This window comes from Electrophorus electricus, chromosome 20 (assembly GCF_041902795.1).
Source record: "Electrophorus electricus isolate QZ-2024a chromosome 20, ASM4190279v1, whole genome shotgun sequence".
Classification (NCBI taxonomy): domain Eukaryota; kingdom Metazoa; phylum Chordata; class Actinopteri; order Gymnotiformes; family Gymnotidae; genus Electrophorus; species Electrophorus electricus.
The window spans coordinates 4,227,501-4,251,500 of record NC_137516.1 but is presented as its reverse complement, the minus strand read 5'-3'; the positions used below and the strand labels follow the sequence as shown (position 1 = coordinate 4,251,500).

Below are 24,000 nucleotides of genomic sequence, written 5' to 3'. Positions count from 1 at the left end.
TCCATTACAAACGCTGCTGTTTATTCTAATTCAGACATTTAGCTGTGCAGTACAGGGAAAGTAAATCCTTTTCAGTCTCTGAGTGATGCTGGACCTCCTGTCCAAGCGAGGGACGAACCCGAGGCCCAGTTGTGATTGCGGTGTAACGCGGTGGCACGCTACGATGCACTGGTAGGCCAGAGGGGGTGTGGCCAGGGCGAGTGTCCTGTCAGGCTCAGTGGCAGCTGACCTTCACTTCCTGCAGGGAGAGTTAAATGGACACAAAGGCCTGGTGCCCTCAAACTTTCTGGAAGAAGTGCCTGACGATGTGGAGGTGTACCTCACTGAGCCCCCCACACGCCAACCTGAGGACTACCCCGGCCGGATAAAGACCAAAAGGGTATATCCTGTTTCCCACCACTAGACCTCCATCGTCCTTCCGCGCTCTCTTTCTCACTCTCTCTCTCTCTCTCTCTCTCTCTCACCTCCTGTCTTCCTATGCACTTTGGTTTGTTTTTTCTCTGTCTGTGTTTTTGTGTTGTGCGGCAGCTGATCGATGTTTTCTTGTTTGTTTGTTTGTTTGTTTTTCTATTTTGGTGTGACACAAATAAACACTGAACAAATAAGGGGGGAAAAATGTGATATTGAAACGTCTGGGCAGCAGAGATGTGCTGCTCACCCACCCCACCACATCCAAGAAGAGCATACCAAGTTTTATGTTAATGTCGAAATATGTAAAAGATTTTGGAGAGAGACGATATGTGTTCTAACAATGATACGGTATTCACAAAGCGCTGTTTAAGAGCAGCCACGCGCAGGCCGAGCCCTGGTGTCGGGTTCCTGACGCTGTGGTGATGGTTTGTAATGGGCGGCTCACCACACAAAGTCCTGATCGTGTTTGCGCATATGCAGCGTTGTAATAGATGCATTATGAATATAAAGTGTGTTTGACCTGAACATCCATTTTTGATAGTGGTAAACAGTTTTGATGTACAGGGAGACAGAACTGTGTAAAGCAGATGAGCTGCATGTCTCTTCTTTCCAAACGCTTGACTTCCTCTTTGAACATTTTTATATACCATGCAGAACAACTGAGACCATTAAAAAAAGAAGCAACTTTTGTATATGTTTCCAGAATAACTGTCCTTTTGTATATTGCTGATATTTAAGACTTATGGGCTTGCACACAGTCACAAATGTAAGTAGAGAGAGAGATATATACTTTGAGGAGTGATTTTGTCTATAGATTTTAGAGTAATGTAGATAACGCATTATGGTTCACGAAAACAAAAAGCCAACCGAGAGGAAACTGTAGATCTCTGTTTTGATTGGACGCTGCTGCTCAGAGATTCTCCTGGGCTTCACTTCACTTCTCTCTCGTGTTCTTCACTCAGGCTGTTCAGATGCATTGCATCATGCACTTGTTGTTTTTTTCTTTCTTTTTTTTTTTTTTTGTTGTTTTTTGTTTTTTGTTTTTTTCTCCTTTATCCGCTTGGCAAACCAGAAGAAGAGCGTTCATTTCACACCGTAACAGCCCAGGCCGCCTCACGTAAGTGAGTGACTGAGGATACCAAACGCAGAGCTGCCCCTCGTCTAATGCAGGTGACCTGGGTCCCCTTTCACTGTTGCCCCACCCACTCCTCAATAACCCCGCCCCCTCGCCGACTGCACAACATGCATGACTATGGATTCATCCATGAGGCTTGGCACAACAGTAAATGCAGTATAATATAAACAAATGCAGGACTACACACAGAACTATCAGCTAATCAGGGGTTAAACAGCTACATGCTGAAGTGGTTAGTTGTAGCTTAGCTTCGGCCCCAACAGAGTAACGAGAGCAGAAAGGCAAAGAGGTGACAAGGTTTGGAAGAGATCAATTCAAAGGTCTTGCAGTGAAATCTGAAGATCTTCATTTCACCTTACACACAGACACACACACACAGACACACACACACACACACACACACACACACCAGCTAGAGACACCAGATCTATTGCTACACTATAACTAAATCTATAGGCTACTTCACATTTTCTGACCCTCTGACACTCCTCCCCCCTTCCTGCCTGGCTCTGTGATTGGTCAGCTCCGCTACTGAAAACCCATGATTGGTCGGCTCTGGCAACAGGCACCCAAGACAGTGCATTAGACAAGCTGAGCTGGTATCTTCAGTTGATTCTCTGGGTGTTGTATATTACTGTGTGTGTCCCATTGACTTCTACGGTCACTCATGACTCTACATGGCCATTGTGTCATGACAACAGTCCGGATTTATCCCAGCCTTTCCATCCCCACCTCCCCCCAACTGCCCTCCTTCTCTCTCTTCTCTGTAGTATGTACTTTGCTTTGGCGCCGTTGATACAGATGAGTCCTCCCCTGCCTCTCGAGAAGCTGCACACCCAAACACACTGCTCAGACCGTTCTAATCAGAACTCACCCAAAGTGTCACTGGGCTGCCAGCCAGACTTAACAAGGCCAGACTTAACAAAGCTGGACTTAACAAACCTGTTATTTAACAAAGCATGTGTAGGGTGCACTTTTTCTCAACAATTTGGCAAGCAAACACAAATATATATTTTATATATATATATATATGTATATATATATATAATTTTTCAATCCTAGTGGGAGTATATTTGCATTATCAGAGTTGGTTATATTGCTTTTCTTGCTTTTAGGAGGGAATTTTAGATGTTAAATTGATGACACATGATTTGTAAATGAAGTTTTTTTTAAAGCAGGTTTGATTTGACTTGACATCCCTTGGTGGAGTTATCATGCTGAAAGATGATAGATTACATCAGAGACTGGTAAATTAAATTCTTATCTGTTCTCTTTATCTTAATTAAATAACAGACCATTCACCTGAAGATGTCTATTTATGTTAGTCTATTCGGCTGAAGATGTTATATTTAATCGGTTATTTTGAAGGGGGTCTCTCACTCGGGTCCAATGTCAAACATGCCGTCTTGCTAGAGATCATGACACCAGAAGAATAGTTCGATTTGCGTTGGCTTAATTTCATAAAGGTGTGTGTACCTGAAGAATGAGACATATGTCATTTCTTTTCTGCTCTATGTAATGTTGTAATCCACACTGAATGGGAATATTTTTGTTGTCAAATTATTAATCCATAGACTGTATAAAAGTCAAAAACTGTGTTTAGTAAGAATTTTTGTAAGAGCAAGAATAATGAAGCACCTTTTTATTCATTTTCAAAATTTCTCAGTCCTAACGTCTGTATTTATGCAGGGCAGGGGAAGTACCAGAAGGTACCAGATAACAGTTTGGCATCAAATTGGATCTTGTCCTGATAGGAAGCCCTAGAGAGAGCTGTGGTGTGGATTGAAATTCCTGATTGTGTACTCTGTGTTTTCACACACATACGGCCCCTGAACGACTCTTGAGTGGTGGAGTGGAGATGGAGGCATGGCTGTGCAGTGCTGAGACTGGGATTGGGATTGGGAATGGGATTTTTTTTTTTTCCTACCATCCAGCCTGAACTGTCCCTTACGGGTCTCCCATTAGGTTCCAGTGGACAAAGCGGGGGGCCGTTCCAGACGAAGTGCCATCCCCGCTGTGAGCCCCCAGTCCCCGGGGTCTGGCCCTGCCCCCGCAGGGGCCTGGTAGCCCTGCCCCACCACAACCCCGACCCGACTCTAAGAAACAAGGATTGCTCTCCAGAGGAAGGAAACTGTTGGAAAGGCTTGGTGCTGTGAAACAGGTCTCAGTGGTTCTGCTTCCATTACGTTTAAGTGGGAGTAGAGTGTTGACATGTTCTCCAGGGGTAGAGAAGAACTTCTCTTCCATGTTATTTCTGCTTCTTTTTACGCATTTGGATGGAAGTCGGAATGGGGAAAAAGAGAGAAATGGGGACTTCATGGTCTTCATCATCTATTTTAAATCATTTTTTATTACACAGTACAACCACAATAACTAGTAGGAACCTTAAGTCACTCTCAAGAAGTTTTAAATTGTTGAAAAAACACAGACCAAATAAGAGTAGTTTTCTTAACTTTACAGGCCATTATACACTTTCCAAAGCCCTCGTAATGGAAGAAGGCAACTTTGAGAAAGTTGTACTTAGCACAAGAAAAAACGGGTTTAGCACAAATAGTAGATATGGGTTTTGCGAGCACTGTGGATAGCATATATATGTCCATAACTGGTTTGGGATGGGCTTCCTTATTCAAACCACCACTGGCTCCCAGTTCTGTCTGGTTCTGAAAAGTCTAGATAGACTCGTATTTGCCTTATAAAATGCACAAGGGTTTATGCTGTGGTCAGTCAGACAGGTGAGATTTGTCTGGTTTGGACTGTGCGTGTTCATGTCAGCGCTTTCCAGCTCGCGCAGAAATACGACAACAGCCCAGCATTCTGTTTCAGCCTTGTGCTGGCATTCTCGCAACGGGGCCCGATGTGTCGAGGCAGTTGCCTGTGGTGGAGAGTCACACTGTTTAGTTTTAAATGAGAATAATCTACTTCACAACCAGTTTTTCATGTGGTGTTTAGAATAGCTAATCCCAGGGCCTGGTTGGTGTCTGTGTTGGTAAAATATTCTCCTAGATTACCATCGACATGAATTTGAAGCACTCAAGTTCCAAGCTAATGCAGGGCCCAGACAGACCTGCTCAGAGGGTAGCTGTACGCAGAGAGCTGTCATGATAGGAGATGAAGTTTGCCGTATTGTTTAGGCCGTGTACTCTCCTTCTCTTTCTCTCTCTCTCTCTCTCTCTCTCTCTCTGAAAAAAAATCACTCCCTCTCTAATTTCTGTTTTTCTTACCCATTTTCACCTTTCGTTATGCACATTCTCTGTTCTAAGATTCCAGTGTAGATGTTCGAGTTTGGACTGAGACTGCCAAAAAAAAAAAACAACAACAAAAAAAAACAAAACAGGAATGTATGGAAACATTCTGTATATCTTGTACAATTTCCAGCCAAAATAACGGGCGTTTTAAGTCATCAGAATAGTTGTGTATATGTATTTTGTTTCCAGTCAGAGGATCATGTCTTACTGAGCATTGCTTCTACATGTTGTTTGACTCACTCTTTTTGTACTTTGTCCATTTGTACATTATTTTTAAATGTTTATACTTGCTTTTCAGACTGCCTTTTTTGTACATTCAACTTTATAATCTGACAGCGAAGCTCTCCTCACGTTGTCTTCAAACCATGTTTCAAAGTCTGCAACTGTGTGCTAGCTTTATGGAAATGAAATCTAAGCCTGTATTGACGGTTATCTAACATTGTGTGGGTGTGCATGTGCAATTTTTTTAAATCAAAATAAATTTGATATTTTGTACGCGCTGGTTGTGTGCCCATGATTTTCTGTGAACGACATGAGCACAATTCTTCCACTTAACACAGTGACTAGTGACTAACCTACAAGGACGGTCGGATGCTGCACCACGAGATGGCGCTACAACGAATCGCGTATTGAGCGACTAGTCCTGCTATGGCAGTCTGCACCTATCCACTTCGCTTTTCAAGCTCTGATGGCCGACGCTATATTCACCATGACGTCTGTTAAAATCTAACATTTCACTTGTTTCAAACATGCTTTGAAGGAGCTGGGTTGGGTTGGGTTAGCCAGGGCATTATGAATAACATCCGTGGATGATGAATAATTATTCGCATTTCTGTAACTGCAGAGAGGTTTTGACACACGGACAGACAGGTCTGAAGCAAAGTGAACGGATGCGCTTTTCGCTTTTGTCCCCGCAGCCCCGCCTCGTAGATGACTTACTTAACCAAGAATGACATCATCATTAGCAGATTTCCCACGTGCAGTACCGCGGCCCCACTCCGTGCGCTCGCGGGGACCGCGAGCCAAGACCCGGGACCATCCCGTTAGCGCAGCGCGTGTCGGCCGTGCTCTCCGTGTCTTGCGCATTTTGACAGAATGGATTAGAGGAAACCGATAAGAAAAATACAACCGGAGTACGAATATTCGGGATGCTTGTGCTTGTTTAGTTAACTGCGCCTGCGTTTAATCCGTCTCCAGACCGGATAGTGACTGCTTTGCATTCGTGTGCCACCAGCACCGTGACATGTGTGCGCTCGACGCGCGGTGCACTGTAGAGCTGCACTGTAACGCTTTTGAAACGTTTTGAGACTGAAGAACAACTTAAGTCATGGACTTTTTATACAAAGTTTTAAACGTGGCTGCTCTTGTGAGCGCTCTCCAGGTAAGGTCTTTAACTATATTTTTGGTCAGGTATTGCCAGTCAATTCGGAACAGTGTGTGTGTGTGTGTGTGTGTGTGTGAGACACACACACACACACACACACACACACACTCACACATACATATATATATTTATATGAATTCCTTTAGGTTGTTGTTTTAGGTTGTTGTTTTATGTTCACAGGTGTGTGGTGACGATGTTGTGAGGTCCATACATCCAGGTAAAAATAAACATTTAAAAAGGCATTAAAAGGCATTGAAAAGTTGTTTCTGAATACAACACTGTACAAAAAGCTCGAACTGAATTAGATTTCGTTACCAAACCTGGATCTCTCTATAACGGACCGTAGCGTACCTCACACGGCAAAACACGCTATAGCAAAATACGGTTACGGTATATATCACGGAGAGCTTTTCCGGGCAAGTTTATATCGTCTTTGCTTAATGTAAAAAAAAAATAATAAAAAAAAACTGCAGGAACGGTCGCTGCTTTTCTTAGTAACTATAAATATGAATCGACATTTACTCAAATCTTTGCTAGGCCTGTGCGTAGCAAATCCGGACCTGTAGATTGTTCGGGAAGAAATCAGACGCAAACTGTGATCTGCACAGGCGTGGCGGTGATCTGGTATCACAGCCCGAGGCTAGTCTAATGTTTTAGATTTTGATGAGCTGATGCTGATGTGTTTTAAGGTTAAAAACCTCGTGACCTTTTAATTTACACGTAATTGACATTTTATACAAAGAAGTATTTTTTTACATTAGACTTTTCTTTTAGCATTCTTTCGCTGTACAATTTTAATTACAAGAAAGAGATGGAATTTCCCTCTTTTTGTGTGACTATTTCTAATTGCTTCGAATTAGTTTTTTTAGTTTATACCTATCGGACAAGTGGCACCATATACCAGTCTGAATAAAATCAGTTTAAGGGTGAAAGGAGTCAAATGTACGACTTTATATAATCTGATAGATTATCCAGAATTCTTCCCCTTTCGGAACGTATTTTCAAGACTGTGAACTTTCAGGAACCAGCATGCGCCACAGCTAACGTTATTTCGGTTGGTTTACCACACTCCAAGGCAAAAACAGGGTGGTTAAGTACTGAATTGTAAATAATTTCTATAATCGCAACCTCATTGAGATAAACGACCAGGCCGGCCAGGTCTGGAGCAGAGTGGAAAGTGCCGGAATTTTTTCGTAAGTGCGAGAACTCCCCTGACTGCTGAGTGGTAGCTCTGCTTCTAGGCTCTCCCCAACACCTTTCACAAAGGTCATTTTTTACGTTTTCATGGGCTGCAGTTAAGAAGAAAAACCCATTCCAGTCAATGCCATGAACAAAAGAGTAATTGCTTCTAAGGCAAACACTTTTGGCCCCTCTGCTGTTGGAGCCGGGTGGAGACAATACACTCCATACCCTTAGAGAAGGTAATATATCCACTAAAGGACGAAGAAACTTACAGGGGCCAAATATTTTTCAACATTTCATGTTTAATGTCTGATATTAAAAATAATTAATGCAATAAACGAGACGACCTCTTAATGGGATAATCATTTTAGGGGAGATCAGAAATCCTAAAATGTTCCAAAATCCTAAAATGTTGGGTGTGTGAAACTTGTTTCAAAGTGTGTGTGTGTGTTGTCCCTAGGGCTGGATGTGCTGTCCACAGCCTCACATTACTGGCCACTGGATGCAGTGGACGGGATCCACAGCCTATTGGACCTCATTGGGAACAGAACAGGTCATGTTAATGGGAGTAATATAAGTATGTGTGCCAGTTTTGGCTGTGTCACCTCCTCACCCCTCTGCTTGTTCTATCTCCCCTCCTCACCCCTCTGCTCATTCTATCTCCCCTCCTCACCCCTCTGCTCATTCTATCTCCCCTCCTCACCCCTCTGCTTGTTCTATCTCCCCTCCTCACCCCTCTGCTCGTTCTATCTCCGCTCCTCACCCCTCTGCTTGTTCTATCTCCCCTCCTCACCTCATGTTTTTTATAGCCTTTCCGTTTCACTCTTCCTTCCCTCTCTTTTATCCCTCCTTGTTCCACTGGCCCCCTCCTGGCCACCACACCTCCCCACTTGCTAGGGATTCCTCTGTAGTCAGGCCTTGTTGAGTTGTAGAGCTCTCTCTTTCTGTGTCTCTCTCTGTGTCTCTCTTTCTGTGTGTGTCTCTCTCTCCGTGTCTCTGTGTGTGTCTCTCTGTGTGTGTGTCTCTCTCTGTGTGTCTGTGTGTGTGTGTGTGTGTGTGTGTGTGTCTGTGTCTATCTGTGTGTCTCTCTCTCTGTGTCTCTCTCTCTCTGTGTGTCTCTCTGTGTCTCTCTCTTTGCCTCTCTTTCTGTGTGTCTCTCTGTGTGTCTCTCTCTGTTTGTGTGTCTCTCTCTGTGTCTCTCTCTCTGTGTCTCTGTGTGTGTGTCTCTCTCTATGTGTGTGTCTCTCTCTCTGTGTCTCTTTCTGTGTGTGTCTCTGTCTCTGTGTCCCTCTCTCTGTGTGTGTGTCTCTCTCTCTGTGTGTGTCTCTCTCTGTGTGTGTCTCTCTCTCTCTCTGTGTCTCTCTTTCTCTGTGTGTCTCTCACTCTCTGTGTGTCTCTTTTTCTGTGTGTGTCTCTCTCTCTGTGTCTCTGTGTGTGTCTCTCTGTCTCTGTGTGTCTCTGCCTCTGTGTGTGTGTCTCTCTCTGTGTCTGTGTGTGTGTGTCTCTCTCTGTGTGTGTCTCTCTCTGTGACTCTCTTTGTGTGTGTCTCTCTCTGCCTGTGTGTGTGTGTGTGTCTCTCTCTCTCTGTGTCTCTCTCTCTTTGTGTGTGTCTCTCTCTGTCTCTCTCTCTCTGTGTCTCTCTCTCTCTCTCTGAATCTTTTTCTCTCTCTTTCCATATCTTAAAGGGGACTCATCTAAGATTTACTATGGTGAACAAACATTATTTATGTCTTACTACATCACTGCCTTCATCAAGACCCTGGACTGTCAAACAGTGATTCTTCACAGAATAGATGTATTGGTCTTGTTGTGTGTGTGTGTGTGTGTCCTATCAAGCTCTCACAGAATCAGGCATGTGTACGTTGCTTGTCAGACAGGTTCTGTGTGAAAATATATGCACACGTGCGCATACACGCACACTCACACCCACGCACGCACACACACACACTGTGAGGTCAGTGGATAGCAGCCTCTGCTCTGATTACTAGTCCGCATGTCCCCCAGGGGCCCTCGAGCGAGGACTGCAGTCTCCGTATGTGTGTGATTTGCCCCTCACTCTCTAATTCAAAGCTAAGAAGCAGACTCAGACCCACATCTCAGACACATCTCATTGATTTGCACATGTGTGGCTCTTTCTATGTTATTTCTGTGTGCCCACATTCTTTGTATGTGCATGAAAATGTGTGTAAAAAATGTGACTTTGCCTTTTATTCCCCTGCTGTGGTGTTTAAGGTCACCCTGCACACACTAGTCCTGTAGCAGACCTCTCTCTCACTCTCCCTCTCACCCTCCCTCTCTCACTCTCTCTCACTCTCTCTCTCTCACTCTCTCTCACTCTCCCTCTCACCCTCCCTCTCTCACTCTCTCTCAATCTCTCTCTCACACTCTCTCTCACTCTCTCTCACTCTCTCTCTCACCCTCCCTCTCACTCTCCCTCTCACCCTCCCTCTCTCACTCTCTCTCACTCTCACTCTCACTCTCTCTCACTCTCACTCTCTCTCTCTCTCACCCTCTCTCTCTCACACACACTCTCTCTTTCTCTCTCCCTCTCTCTGTCTCTCTCGCTCTCTCATTCTCTCTCTCACACTCTCTCACTCTCATTCTCTCTCACTCTCTCTCTCATTCTCTCTCACTCTCTCTCATTCTCTCACTCTCTCTCTTTCTGTCTCTGTGCCCAGCATATCACAGTGTTTGTGTCATGTATATTCACATGTGCCTGTATTGAACATTCACCTTGTTTTGTCCCCTCTGTGTGTGTGTGTGTGTGTTTGTGTGTGTGTGTGTGTGTGTGTGTGTGTGTGTGTTTTCTCCTCGTCTCTCTCCATGACAGCACTAAGAGTCCACAACCACACTGTCCTGCCTTCTCATAATACTTCTTCTGTGTACACCAATGACTCTGCCCACACTAACATTTCCGTCTCTGTAGGTGAGCTTCCTGTACTCCTCGGCTCTCTGCCACACACACACACACACACACACACACACACACACACACGCACGCACACACACACACACAAGCATGCACACACAAAACTGGCCACATTACCAGAATCTTCCTAGGGGATTTTAATGGATGGATTGTTATTCTGTCACACAACCCAAAACTTCACAACTATACCTTTATTTGGATTATGCAAATGATCAGTTGAAGTTACCTAATTTGTATGAACATATGAAATTAATTCTGAATTACTAGGAACTGAATTTATATGTACTTAATGAAACTGATCCTGGAAAATGTTTTTGATGTATACCACTAAGAAGAAAAAAATGTTGTCGTTATATTACTACATATGTAGAGAATTGGAAATTAGTAATAGTTAGATATGGTTTAATCTAATCAACGTATGGTTTAATCCGATAACTTGCCAGAGAGGTTAAGAAAGTTTTGATCACATGAGCAGAGCAAAGCTCCAGATGTTTCTCTCCCCGGACTGGAACTGACCCACTCGCGCTGAAATTTCCTCCTGTCCCTGACTGTTTTGTCTCCTCTGTTAGCATTCTCCACCATTTTGTCAACAATTCAGAAATAAAAGTAGGTCATACTCTACAGATGGATGTCAAACAGTTCCCCTCATCTTCCTCTCGTTCCCCTCCTCATCCTCACCATCTCTGTGTCTGCTTTGTCCGTCTCTTCCCGCTTGTCCGCTGTGATTTCGTCCTGCCGGTCTCTCCCCGCTGGTCTCGCTACGTCTTCCACCTACACCAAGCAGTCCGTCTCCCCCCGCGGCTCTCCGCTCCTTTGATCTGTTTCTTCATCCTCCTCTCCTTCCTCAGCACATCCATTCATGAGCTGAAGCGTGTGTGCCGTGTCTCCCGCCGGTCGTTTGGAACTCCCAACCCAGACTGTCCGGTGAAAGAGGACATGTCATTGTCTGAATCCGCCTTTGTGCCCACACGGAGACGAGCGACAAGGTGGAAAAAAAAAAACGTGGAAACAATCTGGCTATTCTGCCTGTTTGCTGGCCTGATTCAGTATTCAGTACTTACCGGGGATTTCTGATTCCTCCCACTGTGCTCCAAATGAAACGAAATGAATAAACAATCGCATTCTAGTTATAAAATTAAAGTGTTCTGTTAGACGATATTGAAATAATAACAACAATATCTACAAATACTACAATCTTTGGGGAAAAACCCGTAATATTCCATTATTTTACGGCGAAGGGGAGACTGGCAGAGAGGCAGTGGAAAGTGACATAAAAGTGAAGCCCAGTTACTGCGTTATGAGACGTTTCACCAGACCTCATTAGATTCACCAGAACCTGAGTCCGATTCATTTGAACCAGGTCTTCAGTGGGGCTTGGTGAACTGGATGAGGACGTGTTGGCTCTGTAGTAGTGAGAGAGAGAGAGCAGCCCTATTTATGCATATATTCATTTCATAATCTTTCATAAGTCAGTGCTATACTCATAAATCCTGACCAGAGCAGGTGAGGTGCGGAGCACCGCTAGTTCCGCCGGGATGGCGCAGATTATCTTAAGATCCCTTGGGGAAAAAGCGATGTTTCATGAAAAAGAACCACAGAACGGGCCAGAAAACTTTCTTTTCTTTGCAGTGACGCCAGTTTCACGAACAGAAATGACTGGCTTTGATTTAGTGGTGTAAATGGTGATTTGTGAACGCGTGTGTGTGCTCTCCTGCAGACATCGCGGAGGGAGTGGTGTAGTGGTGTAAATGGTGATTTGTGAACGCGTGTGTGTGCTCTCCTGCAGACATCGCGGAGGGAGTGGTGTAGTGGTGTAAATGGTGATTTGTGAACGCGTGTGTGTGCTCTCCTGCAGACATCGTGGAGGGAGTGGTGAACAAGGGCATCTATCTGAGCGGAGACAGCAGTGCCACCTTCCTCCATTTTGGCAACTATAAGAACTCGTGCATCAGTGACCCCATTCTGTGTGGACCAGAGGGTGAGTGTGTCACATCCCACGTCTCACATACACACACGCACGCACGTACACGCACCGCACACACACTCTGCCTCTCTCTCCTGTTTCCTATTACACACACACACACACACACACACACATACATACACACTATCCACCTCTCTGTCCCGCTTCCTATTACACATACCAAACTACACACACGCGCGTGTACACACACACACACATACACACACACACACACACGTTCTGCCTCTCTCTCTCACTCTCTTTTACACACACAAACACACACACACAAACACACACACACACACACACACACACACACAAACACACACACACACACACACACACACACAAACACACACACACACACACACACACACACACACACACTCTGCCTCTCTCTCTCACTCTCTTTTACACACACAAACACACACACACACACACACACACACACTTTGATCTCACATTTTGCTTCCCCCCCTTCATTCTGCTTGATAATGGCAGATGTCCCATTTACCCCCTCAGTGGGTCATTTTCTGTTAAAGATGCAGAGCTGCGTAACTCTCTCTGGACTAAGACAGCACAGCTGTGAGGTTTCACTCGTTTGAGCAATGGGCCCTGAATCACTTTTAATCCCATCATGCCAAAATGACACAGCAGCGGCTGACGGTGCCTAGATCAGATTTATGACCAGCCCAGATCTGCAGCTACAGATAGCAGCTGAATCATACACACGTACATCAGCAAAAGAACGTCGCCTGGCATTCGTCTCACATGATATCGGCGTGTGTTGCACTCGTCAGAAAGACATCGACATTTCTGACTCGCGTTGGCCCGGCAGGACACAGGCAGTTGTTTGCTGCCACTTCTGCTTGCGCTCAGAGCTCCGCATCTCTGTAAAACTGCGCCAAGCGTGCACGCGCTCGTCCAAACGTGGCTTGGTGACGGCGTCTGATTATGAAAACCAGACACGGATGCCTATATATATATATCACAATCACTGCTGCACACCCACGGCCTGCGCGCATGTAGACATTGACTCAGTCCGCGCCACGTGGGTTCGTCCCGACACCCTCCGTGTTAAAACTGTGTTAACTGTTGCTCTTGGCCACGTTGTAATGAAGCCTCGGGGCTCCCAGTCCATGTTGTTTTAGGGATAATGAGGGATGGAGAAGCCTGTTAGTTCATGTGTTTGTCACTGCGACTCGCCGGCCAAGCGTTACTCTCTTTGTAATTACAGTTTAGAGGTCGGGCAGAGTAAGTGTGCGGCGCGGGGGGGCTTGTAAAGGCTACAGATAAGTTTGTTGAGAATGTGTAAGTTAATTGTGAGTGAGTGAGTGAGCGGGGGGTGGGGGTCTGCGCAGGGCTGGGGGTGTAGCTGCTTCACGGATGCCGCTTGGGCGGATGAAGTAACAGCCATGTGTTGCCCGTGGGCCAGGGATCACGTTCTCCTTCTTCTGGAAGAACCAGGAGTTGGAATCGCGCTTTGCCATGACATCAGGAGGGAAGATCATCTCCAACGGCTTCTCCGTGTTCACGAACCCCTTAGGGGGGTACGTGGAGTTCTACACCAGGGGCAACTCCCGACGATGGAGAGTGCACATCAAACCGCCAGGTAATGCTTCAGTGGGAGAGTGAAATGAGTGTGTGTGTGTGTGTGTGTGTGTTGGGGGGGTGGAAGGGAGGGTGGATGTGTGTGTGTGTGTGTCAGTGTGTCTGTGTGAGGGAGTAAGTGAAAGGGTGTGTAAGTACAGTATAGTGAGGGACATGCCTTCTGAATTAGAGTGTGTGCATGTGTGGTGTTTGTGTAGTATGTGTGGATTGTGGGTAACTGGACTGAGTGTACGGTGCGTAAACAGATTGGGTGGGTTTTAGCTTTTTATCAGGCCAGTGTTGCCACATTTTCTTAGATTCTCTCTTTTTCATCTGCCTTCTTAAAAATTTCATTTGAGATCTTACCATAAATATTTTGAATGTGTCATTATGCACATAAGGAGACAGAATATACCCAAATCTCCCTGTCTGTCCTACAGTTCCCAGGAGTCTTTGCCTCGTCCACGCCTTGCATCAACATGACGCTTTTATCCAAAGTGACTTACAATTATGACTGAGCAAGATTTGCTTTACATCTGACTTTAACCTCAGTGACCTATGCCACATGTGAGGTGCCAAATTAATAAAATTCATTTAGATTCATCAGAAGTGATTAATGAAACTATTTTTAATCTGTCAAGGATGTGCAATGTATAGTCTCGGAATTCTCAGATATAAACAAGTTTTAAATCTCACGTTCAGTTGGTTTTGCTAAGCGTGTCCAGAGTTCTGTGTGTGTGTTTTGTGATAAACAGTAGGGAAATGTTTTGTTTTGTGATTCTGAAGCATTTCTGACATGAGCGCACGTAATGCATGTAGAATGCCAGACACTGGCTAAATAAAGTCTTTAAACCAACTTATACGGTCCGCCGGGCCCAATAATGGCTGCTCGCTTTGGAGGTCTTGGAGCAGATCTGCAGTCTGACAGAAAGAGTTAGACAAGGACTACCGAGGGCCTGGAGAGAGGACATAAAGAGCAGTGTGTGATGTTTACATCAGGCAGCGCTGGCCCAGCGTGATCGCTTCAAGAAACAGTCGAAGATTCTGCACCCAAATTTCACTTGAGGCGAAATTAAAGCCTGATTTACGTAGTCCTTTTTTCACTGGCTAAATTAAAGCCTGATTTACATATTCCTTTTTTCACTGGCTAAATTAAAGCCTGATTTACATAGTATTTTTTTCACTGGCTAAATTAAAGCCTGATTTGCATAGTCCTTTTTTCACTGGCTGGCTAAATTAAAACCTGATTTACATAGTCCTTTTTTCACTCGCTAAATTAAAGCCTGATTTACATGACTGTATCAGAGTTTAACAGAGTTTGGAGCTCAACACGCTCTCTGGAAATAACAATAACGCTCTTAGATGAATGATGATGATAATGGCTCTGATAGCAATGAATGACAATATAATGATAAAAGTAAATAAATATAACAATAAGTTATAATAAACTAGATAAAACTATATCAGAAATAGTAACAGTAATATATTCACAGGATATACAGGATTATAAACAAGTGTGGTCAATGTACTAGTGTTGCTTGCGTTATTGGCACTCAGACACCGTCCACATGTTTTGCAGCGAGAGGTGATGTTTCTTTCTCCAAAGACAATTTGTAATTTTTTTAGACTGAGGGAGAATCGAAAAGTTTGGGAGTACAAGAATATGAGTATGTAAATTTCTTACCATGGAGGAGAAAGTGCTGCTCTGTGTGGACCACATGGTCTTCTCTCTCTCTGGACATGAGTTTTGGTGTCATTGTTCCAGTGTTACAGACAGACGTCTGTGCTTTGTTTGGTGATTTGGTAACTCTGATTGGACTTTGGTCAGTAGTGCTGGACTGAGGCTGCTGTGTGTTAGGGGTCAGTAGGGGAACTCATGGGTTTTCAATGCTTCATACTGTATTGTATATTGATTACTGCAGTGTAGATGCTGCCAAATCTCCTACCTCAATAATAAGAAATAAGCACAATAACACTAAGCAATGTTTTAATGAGGATGTATATTTTGTAGAATTTATTAAACTAGTTCAGAATGACAAACAGGATGAAAAATGGTTTTGAAATCAACAAAATATGCAAATACTTTGCTGTTATTTTGGTGGATATGCTGTTGGTTAAAGGTGTGTAGGATGTAAATATGATCTGTGGTGATGTCTTGGTCCCCAATCTGACTCTCACTCACTGTGTTGGGAATGGAAGGCCTGTATTCCGGCATTAATAATGCTACAGAAAACCTTCCCCAGATTTGCTGCTCACACAGAGGCCTCAGTAGATGCTGGGGTCAGTTTAGTCTCCACTCTCACAGCAGGGGGACGTCAGCCTGTGTTCCAGGCCTCAGGAGAGCAGCCTTCTTGAGGAGCTAGATCAGAGCATTTTAGTGAGGCCCCGTGGAGCCCAGGAGAGTCATTCCTCACCATCTCCGTCCTCCTGCTTTCAGGGGCCACAAGCGCTCTTTAAATTTAGGTTTCGGAGTGTATCTGCCAATCCTTGGAAGGTAATTCCATGGTCATTTCTCGTCAGGGTGATTTCTCTCTTTCTCTCTCCAGGACCTTTCTGGACACACATCCTCTTCACGTGGACTCAGGCCAAAGGCCTGAAGGTCTTCATAAACGGCACCTTCAATGTCAGCGACGAGAAAGGACCTGTGTCCCAAAACTACGGCGACACACAGACCGACCTGGTGATTGGCACCGGCAACAGCCACAGCTATGGACACTACGTGACCGGCGCCTTTGATGAGTTTGTCATTTGGGAGAGAGCTCTTTCACCCACCGAGATCTGCTTTTACTACAAGGCAGCCACAGGTAGCCTGTTCACCAGATTTACAACCTACTCATGTCCGCTGGCTTCGCATTTTCATAATAAATTACGTTTTTCTCACCATCTTCGGCCTCTTGGCTGGGCGACTGGAAGTTCCCCCTTTTGACCAGCCATCTGTGCTCATTTGTTCAGGTGCACTGGTCCCGTGGCGTCTCAGACCAGCCCGTTCAGACCCCTCAACACGTGGTGACCAGTGCTCAAATTTCAGCATTATTCTAGTATGCGCTGAGCATATCTTTCCCATAAAGCAGACCGTGTTCAGCACCAGTGTTAGGGACTGACCCATGCCTTGCACAGTTACAGGTGTTTCCTGGTCCCATCGCAAACGATTTTACAGCTCTTCATAAGAAAGTATGTGTGGGGCAGAGGGGTCCCCAAACTGTAGCAGCAGAACGCTTCCAGATGTTAAAATCAGAGAGTGTGCGCTCCGGGTCATATGCCCACCCCCACACGTGTGAACGGATGGCGTCGGTCTCACTCCACCGCCCCATTCAAGCCAGGGACAAAACGGAAATGAACGTACGAGCCCTTCGTCGAGCGCTGTCTGTCGTTACTGTAGTAGCGCGCTGTTGTGGAGCTTTAATTATATGACACTGCCATTCCTTTGATTCAAACAGTGAGCCAAACCATCTGTAGCATTGGTCATTTCATTTTCTCCGTGGTTATTAGCCAGAAGAGACGAGAATTCTTGGAGACCATTTCCCCAGATTCCACATTCTCCACATTCCACGAGCTCTCTTCACGTGCCGCAGACCGAAAGTCAAACATGACCCCAGCAGAGAATAGTCTTTTCTACTGTAGCACCACCTGTTGACAAAGTGCTGAGCTTCATATCAGGGGGATTTTATTTGCATATGCGTACAGAGCTGTTTGGAGAGCCGTTAAAACACACGTGGTGTTGTTTCACGGAGCCGCACTGTTACCTTGCTACAGATTCTGAAGGGGTGCGTCTATAGCAGGATGGGAGTCAGGGGGAGGTTCCAGGAGGTTCCGGGAGCTTGTCCCTGTAAGGAGCACGCTCCCTTTGTCTCTTCCCACCGGATCTGCCAGGCACTGCCGGGTGCAGGAGACGCACCGCTCCCCAAGGCCGGACCCAGACGGAACGCCAGACACAGACAGGGAAGTCAGGAACGCTCCAGCCTGCAGTCTAAACTGCACGCGGGGTCGCTGGACGGGATGCCAGCAACGCTCCGGTTATAGATGAGAAGTGCTAACCCAGCACCCCGTACGTCACATGGCTTCACGCTAACGTATAATAGCATGGGCTGATTTGTGCCTCGTGCGTGGCGCAGCTTGCAGAAACCACTTTGTGGAGCCTTCACGATGGCATGGAGGATTTGAATTGAAAGGGCCTAAATTTGATCCAATTTAAAAGCCAGCCAGGTGACAGACTTTTAAGCGTAGGGCTTTTTCCAGCTTTCTCTCTCGTGTCAGTCATCTCGCGTACCTTTATAGCTTATTATTCTTAATGTTAAAATACTTTGGCAATTTCTTTCTCTTCGCCCCATCGCAGCTGTGGGCGGAGCTTCTCTGGCTATTTCTGGACAGGTGCTGGGCAGCGTTTGTTTGGACCCAACAGCTTGTCATCACAAGTCTGTCAGTGTTTCCTGTTGCATAAAGCTGTCTGGCCCCGTGTAAGCAGCCTGTAGCACTGTTCCATGCTCATGTGTCTGCCAGGCCTCTCTCTCTCTCTCTCTCTCTCTCTTTCTCTCTCGCTCTCTCTCACTCTCACTCTCTCTCTCTCTCATTCCCTCTCTCTCTCTCTCTCTCTCTCTCTTTCTCTCTCGCTCTCTCTCACTCTCACTCTCTCTCTCACTCTCACTCTCTCATTCCCTCTCTCTCTCTCTCTCTCTCTCTCTCTCTCACTCTCACTCTCTCTCTCTCTCTCTCTCTCTCTCACTCTCTCTCACTCTCTCACTCTTTCTCACCTGCTCTTCCTGTCTTTCCCTCTCTGTATGCCTTTTTATGTCTCTCTCTCTCTCTCTCTCTCGCTCTCTCTCTTTCTCCCTCCCCCTTCTCCCTCCCTCTCTCTCTATCTCTCTTTCTCTGTTCATATCCCTCTTCTGCTGTATCTCTCTCTTTTTGATGCATCTTCAATAAAAGCATCAGACCCCACCAAAGCGCCAGCAGGCACGAATTACAGGCTGGTTGCGCAATCGGCTGTCATTCTCTTCCGAAATGAGCCCAATACGATGCTGAAAACTGGAACGCAGACACACTGGCCCACCCTTTGGAATGCCTCCCACGGATAAAGCAAAGATCCGTATCCTTCACTGGGGTGCAGGCATTTGTTCCTTATTAGAATAAGACCCATAGAAGAAAAATCTTCCCTTTGCTTTTAAGGATTAATATTCTTTTTGTTTGTTTGTTTGTCACCAGGTCAGAAAGCCAATTACCCTACAACCACTGACTCTCCCTCATCCTATGCCAGCTCCACAGACAGTATGGGTCTGCAGGTAAATGCGTTTACGGGCTACCCAGACTACCTCACTGCACTCAGTGCTCGGTCCAGCATGTCCTGCCGTGAGTGACCACACCGTGGAGAAGACAAGCTTGGGAGTCCCACTTATTAGCTGAGATGCTGTGAGCTCCACATGTCCTCAGACATCAGAACAGGGACCAAAAGCCAAACAAACGCAGCTGGCATTAGCGCATAATCAAAAGATCTCCTTTTCAAACGGCTTTTTTGCGATCCACTGAATCTCAGTCCCCACGGACTGGTTGAACTTAATGGTTGAACTTAATCCGAAGCCCAGGTGTATATGTATATGGAATACATGGAATACATGTGCTCCCTTCCCTGGAAAACTAGTCATTTGAGCCTGGAATGTGATGAATCACACAAAGTGGATCAATGTTTTGTGTCCCATGACATACAGCAAAAAAAGCAAGCCTTCATTTCTTTAGTTTGCTTTTCGTAAAAGAGTTTGAAATATTTTAGAACAGTAAATTTCCACTAGTGCAAACTAAGATTGTGTTTCAGTGAAATCCCAAATTTATCTCTCTATTTTAACTTCCTCATGACCAGGAGTCACTGGCTGTTGGCTGTAAGTGTATGGTAGCGTTTGTGTTCCATGTTAAGCGTGTCCTGTGAGAGCCCACAATGATTTGGTGGGATAGTGAGAGTGCTACTCAGCTGCCTCCAGCCTGGGGACCTCATTTGGCTGCTAGTAAATTAGTGTGGACATTCAAGACCCTGACACGTCCAATATAGCCCCCACAGAGCTGAGAGCAGATGCACACACACACACACACACACACACACACACAAACACACACATACACACACAAACACACACGTACACACACACACACAGAGGCATTCTCTGACTATTAAGGGATTTTAAGATGTCAGACATAGGATTGCTGAGAACACAACAACATACACCCACATGCATATGCACACACATGCACACAGACATGCACTCACGCGTACACACACGTGCGCTCAAACATGTAAACGCAAACACATTGTACACAAGTCATGCATTCTCATATGATTAAGGAATTGAAAGCGCACACACACACACACACACACACACACACACACACACACACACACACACACACCTTTAAGAGACCTACGCACAAAATCCTAACAGGAAAGGTGGAGTTCGGGGCCATAAACACAAACATCCATCTCTTGTGGAACTATTGTTTTCCTCCAGACTGCAGAAATGGAAAGAAATTGGATATTGAGCACGGTTAAGACATTTCTGCAGATTATTACGCCAAGAGGTCAGGAGAGAGAGCAACGGGGAGCGAGTGAGAGAGAGACAGAGAGAGAGAGACAGGGAGAGAGAGACAGCTGAAGTGTTCCCAGATTTAACATGGCTTCCTGTCCGGCCTGCACAGCTCAATAAGGCACTCCTGTCTGTAAGTTTTTTTGGACCGTTTCTTTTTCCAGATCAGTGATTGTGAATCACGAGTAAGTAAGTACTTATAATTTGTTGTAATCTCACTTGTAGCTGGACCATGTCACACCAGAAGATCTTTTTTTCATAAATTAACCCTGTAAGCTAAAACATATGTGGCCAATAAATGACACAAGCCTTGTCTCTTAAGTGATATCACGAATCTGATTCTGACCATTTGATATCTTTGTGGTGTGTGTGTCTGTGTGTGTGTGTGTGTGTGTGTGTGTGTGTGTGTGTGTGTGTTTGTTTGTGTGTATGTGTGTGTCTTCTATAGGTGGCCACTACCTTTGCCCATCTCATAGTCTCCAGCGTGTCAGATGAGGTTCCAGTGCTCCAGGACGTCGAGGTGCTGCCTGTTCTGGATTTCCTGCTGTCTCTGCCCTTCACCCTACCCAACAGGACCATTCCCCAGAATGCAGTCCAGAACCTCACCCAGGTACCGCCGAGAAACACATACACCTCCCTACTGGCATCCGCTGTTACGACGCGCAGACGGCCGTGTCCAATGTAAGCTCTGCCTCTAACAGTGTGTAGGTTTCAGTCGTCAACAGCAAGCCCATGGCCCTGCTCTGGTGGCCATTGGTTTGTCTGTGCAGGCTAAAGGTAGAATTATTGCAATGACACTGTATTTCTCATACATGAGAAGACACACACGTGTGTGTGTGTGTGTGTTTACTCTGGCTCTAAGGCTGGGGACAGTGTTCCAGTCTGTAGCATAAAGACAGCACACAGCTGTGACACGGTGAATCACATGACTGCCACATTTTGGCATCATCTTTTGTGTTTATGGACACATCGCAGAAAAGGGTGCACATCTCTGCTGAGCATGACCCTTTCTTAGAACTAAACTATTAGCCTAAAATCACACCCAAAACCAGGATTAATACGTTGAGTAAATGTATATTTGGTTTTCTGCATGTTGCAGTCCTTTCTGAAGAGCGTGGACGAGGTGATGTCGTCCAGCCGGAGAGAGGATGAGGAGGTAACAGGCTGAGACGAGGACGAGTGTTGGAATGTGGGACTGGTGGCCTCTGTGGACTGATCCTGTCCCATACAGATGACTGAGTGAATGGTTTTCCTGTCCCTATCAATGTGTGCGTGTGTGTGTGTGTGTGAGCAGTGGACTCCTGTGGTCAGTGGACTCATAGACACAGTGGACAAAGTCATGGTGCACATGGGGTCAAACCTTGAATCCAACCCAAGCTCCATTGTCTCCATTGGGGGGAAAAGCTATGTTGCAGGTGAGTATGTACACACACACACACAGACACACACACACACACACACACACACACACTCAAGTCTGTTATTGGACATTCCCATCTGCTGTCTTTCCCCTGGTTCACTGGTTGGCTCTGAGCATGGTTTGGAGGGGTCTTTATTTGTGTAGCACTTTTCCTTAGATTTCCAAACTTTCCAAAATAGTACTGTGGGGTGATGATGGGAGGAGGGAGTGGAGGGGTGAGGTAGCTCAACACTGGTGTCATCACGACCTCAGTGAGGTAGCTCAACACTGGTGTGATCACAACCTCAATGAGGTAGCTCAACACTGGTGTCATCACAACCTCAGTGAGGTAGTTAAACACTGGTGTCATCACGACCTCAGTGAGGTAGCTCAACACTGGTGTGATCACAACCTCAATGAGGTAGCTCAACACTGGTGTCATCACAACCTCAGTGAGGTAGTTAAACACTGGTGTCATCATGACCTCAGTGAGGTAGCTCAACACTGGTGTGATCGCAACCTCAGTGAGGTAGTTAAACACTGGTGTCATCATGACCTCAGTGAGGTAGCTCAACACCGGTGTCATCACGACCTCAGTGAGGTAGCTCAACACTGGTGTGATCACAACCTCAATGAGGTAGCTCAACACTGGTGTCATCACAACCTCAGTGAGGTAGTTAAACACTTGTGTCATCACAACTTCAGTGAGGTAGTTATAAACTGGTGTCAGAGTGGCAGTGAGGTAGTTAAACACTGGTGTTAGATTATGATTATGATAAGAGTCAGACGGTCAGGCCTGTCCCTTGGGAAACACTTTTTAATTTTACATCCAGAGTTCAGAGCAGACACAATAAGAACATAAAGAGCATCTTTGCAGAGATTTGTCTCCAGTCAGAAGCCCAGAGACAGAGAGACGTTGAAGAGAGAGAAAGGCTTCGCGTTTGGTTTGGACACGGCAGGACATTCTGATGTTGATTATCTGGGTCATTGAGATGTGAGCTAGTTTGGCACTTTGGTAAGAAACATGCTTTGTTTGACGGTAATGAATCGAGTAGCCACTCCCATCCCTGTCATTTACACCCAGGTTATAACGCAGCAGGTACAGGTGGGGAGGAGCAGTGTTGTTGAGTCATGTTCAGTCATGTTCAGTCATGTTCAGTCTGCTATCTTCTCTCTGCTCTGATGTAGACTACTCTCTGATGAAGATCCCTCAGAACTACAACCTATCCAGCTATAGGTTTCCCCCAGAGGGCAAGAGCTATATCTCTGTGCCTGGAGAGGCCTTCACAATGCAGTGTGAGTGAATGCACACACACATACACACACACACACACACACACACACACGTACACAATTAGTATCCTCTCCCCAGTACTGTGCTGCCCTGAGGGTTGTTTGATTGACAGGCGTAATCAGGGAACAGCAGCAAGGCATCAGAGTTGATTACAGTGCTACATTCCAGCCACCTACTTTACCTTAGCCAAGTTACTCACACACACACTAGACCCCCACCTTCTTATGAAAACATTCAGCCTGTGTGTGTGTGTGTGTGCATGTGCATGAGTGTGTAAGTTACAAACTGAGAAAAGAATAACACTAGGTTGCTGAGTTGTGTGTGTGTGTGTGAGAGAGAGAGAGACAGAGAGAGAGAGAGAGATAGAGAAAGAGAACGATTGAGAAATGGAGAGAAACATGTTTTCTCTGTGTGTGTGTGTGTGCGCGCGTGTGTGTTTGTGTGTGTGTGTGTGTGTGTGTATGTGTGTGTGTGTGTGTGAACGTTTCTGTGTTGTGTGAAAGTGAGAGACAAAGAAAGAAACCAAAAAAAAAACACTAGAAACTGTGACATCTGATCTGAAAGTGAAGTGCTTACTGCAGTTTCAGCTTCAGAAGTGTGTGTTATGGTGGGGGAGAGTGTGTGTTATGGTGGGGGAGAGTGTGTGTTATAGTGGGGGAGAGTGTGTGTTATGGTCGGGGAGAGTGTGTGTTATAGTGGGGGAGAGTGTGTGTTATGGTCGGGGAGAGTGTGTTATAGTGGGGGAGAGTGTGTGTTATAGTGGGGGAGAGTGTGTGTTATGGTGGGGGAGAGTGTGTGTTATGGTGGGGGAGAGTGTGTGTTATGGTGGGGGAGAGTGTGTGTTATAGTGGGGGAGAGTGTGTGTTATGGTCGGGGAGAGTGTGTGTTATGGTGGGGGAGAGTGT

The 24,000-nt window shown here is 45.6% G+C and overlaps 2 protein-coding genes across 25 annotated transcripts in view; both read left to right on the top strand.

Moving 5' to 3' along the window:
• The window catches only part of rimbp2b (RIMS binding protein 2b), a 39,196-nt gene extending 35,545 nt beyond the window's left edge, over positions 1-3,651 (top strand). For 3 of the 20 annotated variants that reach the window (XR_014118854.1, XR_014118853.1, XR_014118851.1), the window contains 3 exons: positions 245-379; positions 1,484-1,581; positions 2,725-3,651. Coding sequence is in view for 7 of the 20 variants with exons in the window: in XM_081703362.1 (XP_081559488.1) it covers positions 245-379; positions 529-597 (204 nt within the window). In the remaining 13 variants the exon portion in view is untranslated. The other 17 variants (XR_014118847.1, XR_014118846.1, XR_014118843.1 and 14 more) reach the window with 17 other exon arrangements.
• Positions 3,652-5,783: 2,132 nt separating this feature from the next.
• The window catches only part of adgrd1 (adhesion G protein-coupled receptor D1), a 59,149-nt gene continuing 40,932 nt past the window's right edge, over positions 5,784-24,000 (top strand). For 4 of the 5 annotated variants that reach the window (XR_014118837.1, XR_014118838.1, XR_014118839.1 and 1 more), the window contains exons 1-12: positions 5,784-6,172; positions 6,356-6,392; positions 7,818-7,934; positions 10,188-10,283; positions 12,142-12,264; positions 13,685-13,861; positions 16,386-16,643; positions 19,039-19,115; positions 20,851-21,012; positions 21,502-21,558; positions 21,697-21,817; positions 22,990-23,097. Coding sequence is in view for 2 of the 5 variants with exons in the window: in XM_035536263.2 (XP_035392156.1) it covers positions 6,119-6,172; positions 6,356-6,392; positions 7,818-7,934; positions 10,188-10,283; positions 12,142-12,264; positions 13,685-13,861; positions 16,386-16,643; positions 19,039-19,115; positions 20,851-21,012; positions 21,502-21,558; positions 21,697-21,817; positions 22,990-23,097 (1,387 nt within the window). In the remaining 3 variants the exon portion in view is untranslated. The remainder of the gene's footprint in view (positions 6,173-6,355; positions 6,393-7,817; positions 7,935-10,187; positions 10,284-12,141; positions 12,265-13,684; positions 13,862-16,385; positions 16,644-19,038; positions 19,116-20,850; positions 21,013-21,501; positions 21,559-21,696; positions 21,818-22,989; positions 23,098-24,000) is intronic. The other variant, XM_035536264.2, reaches the window with a different exon arrangement.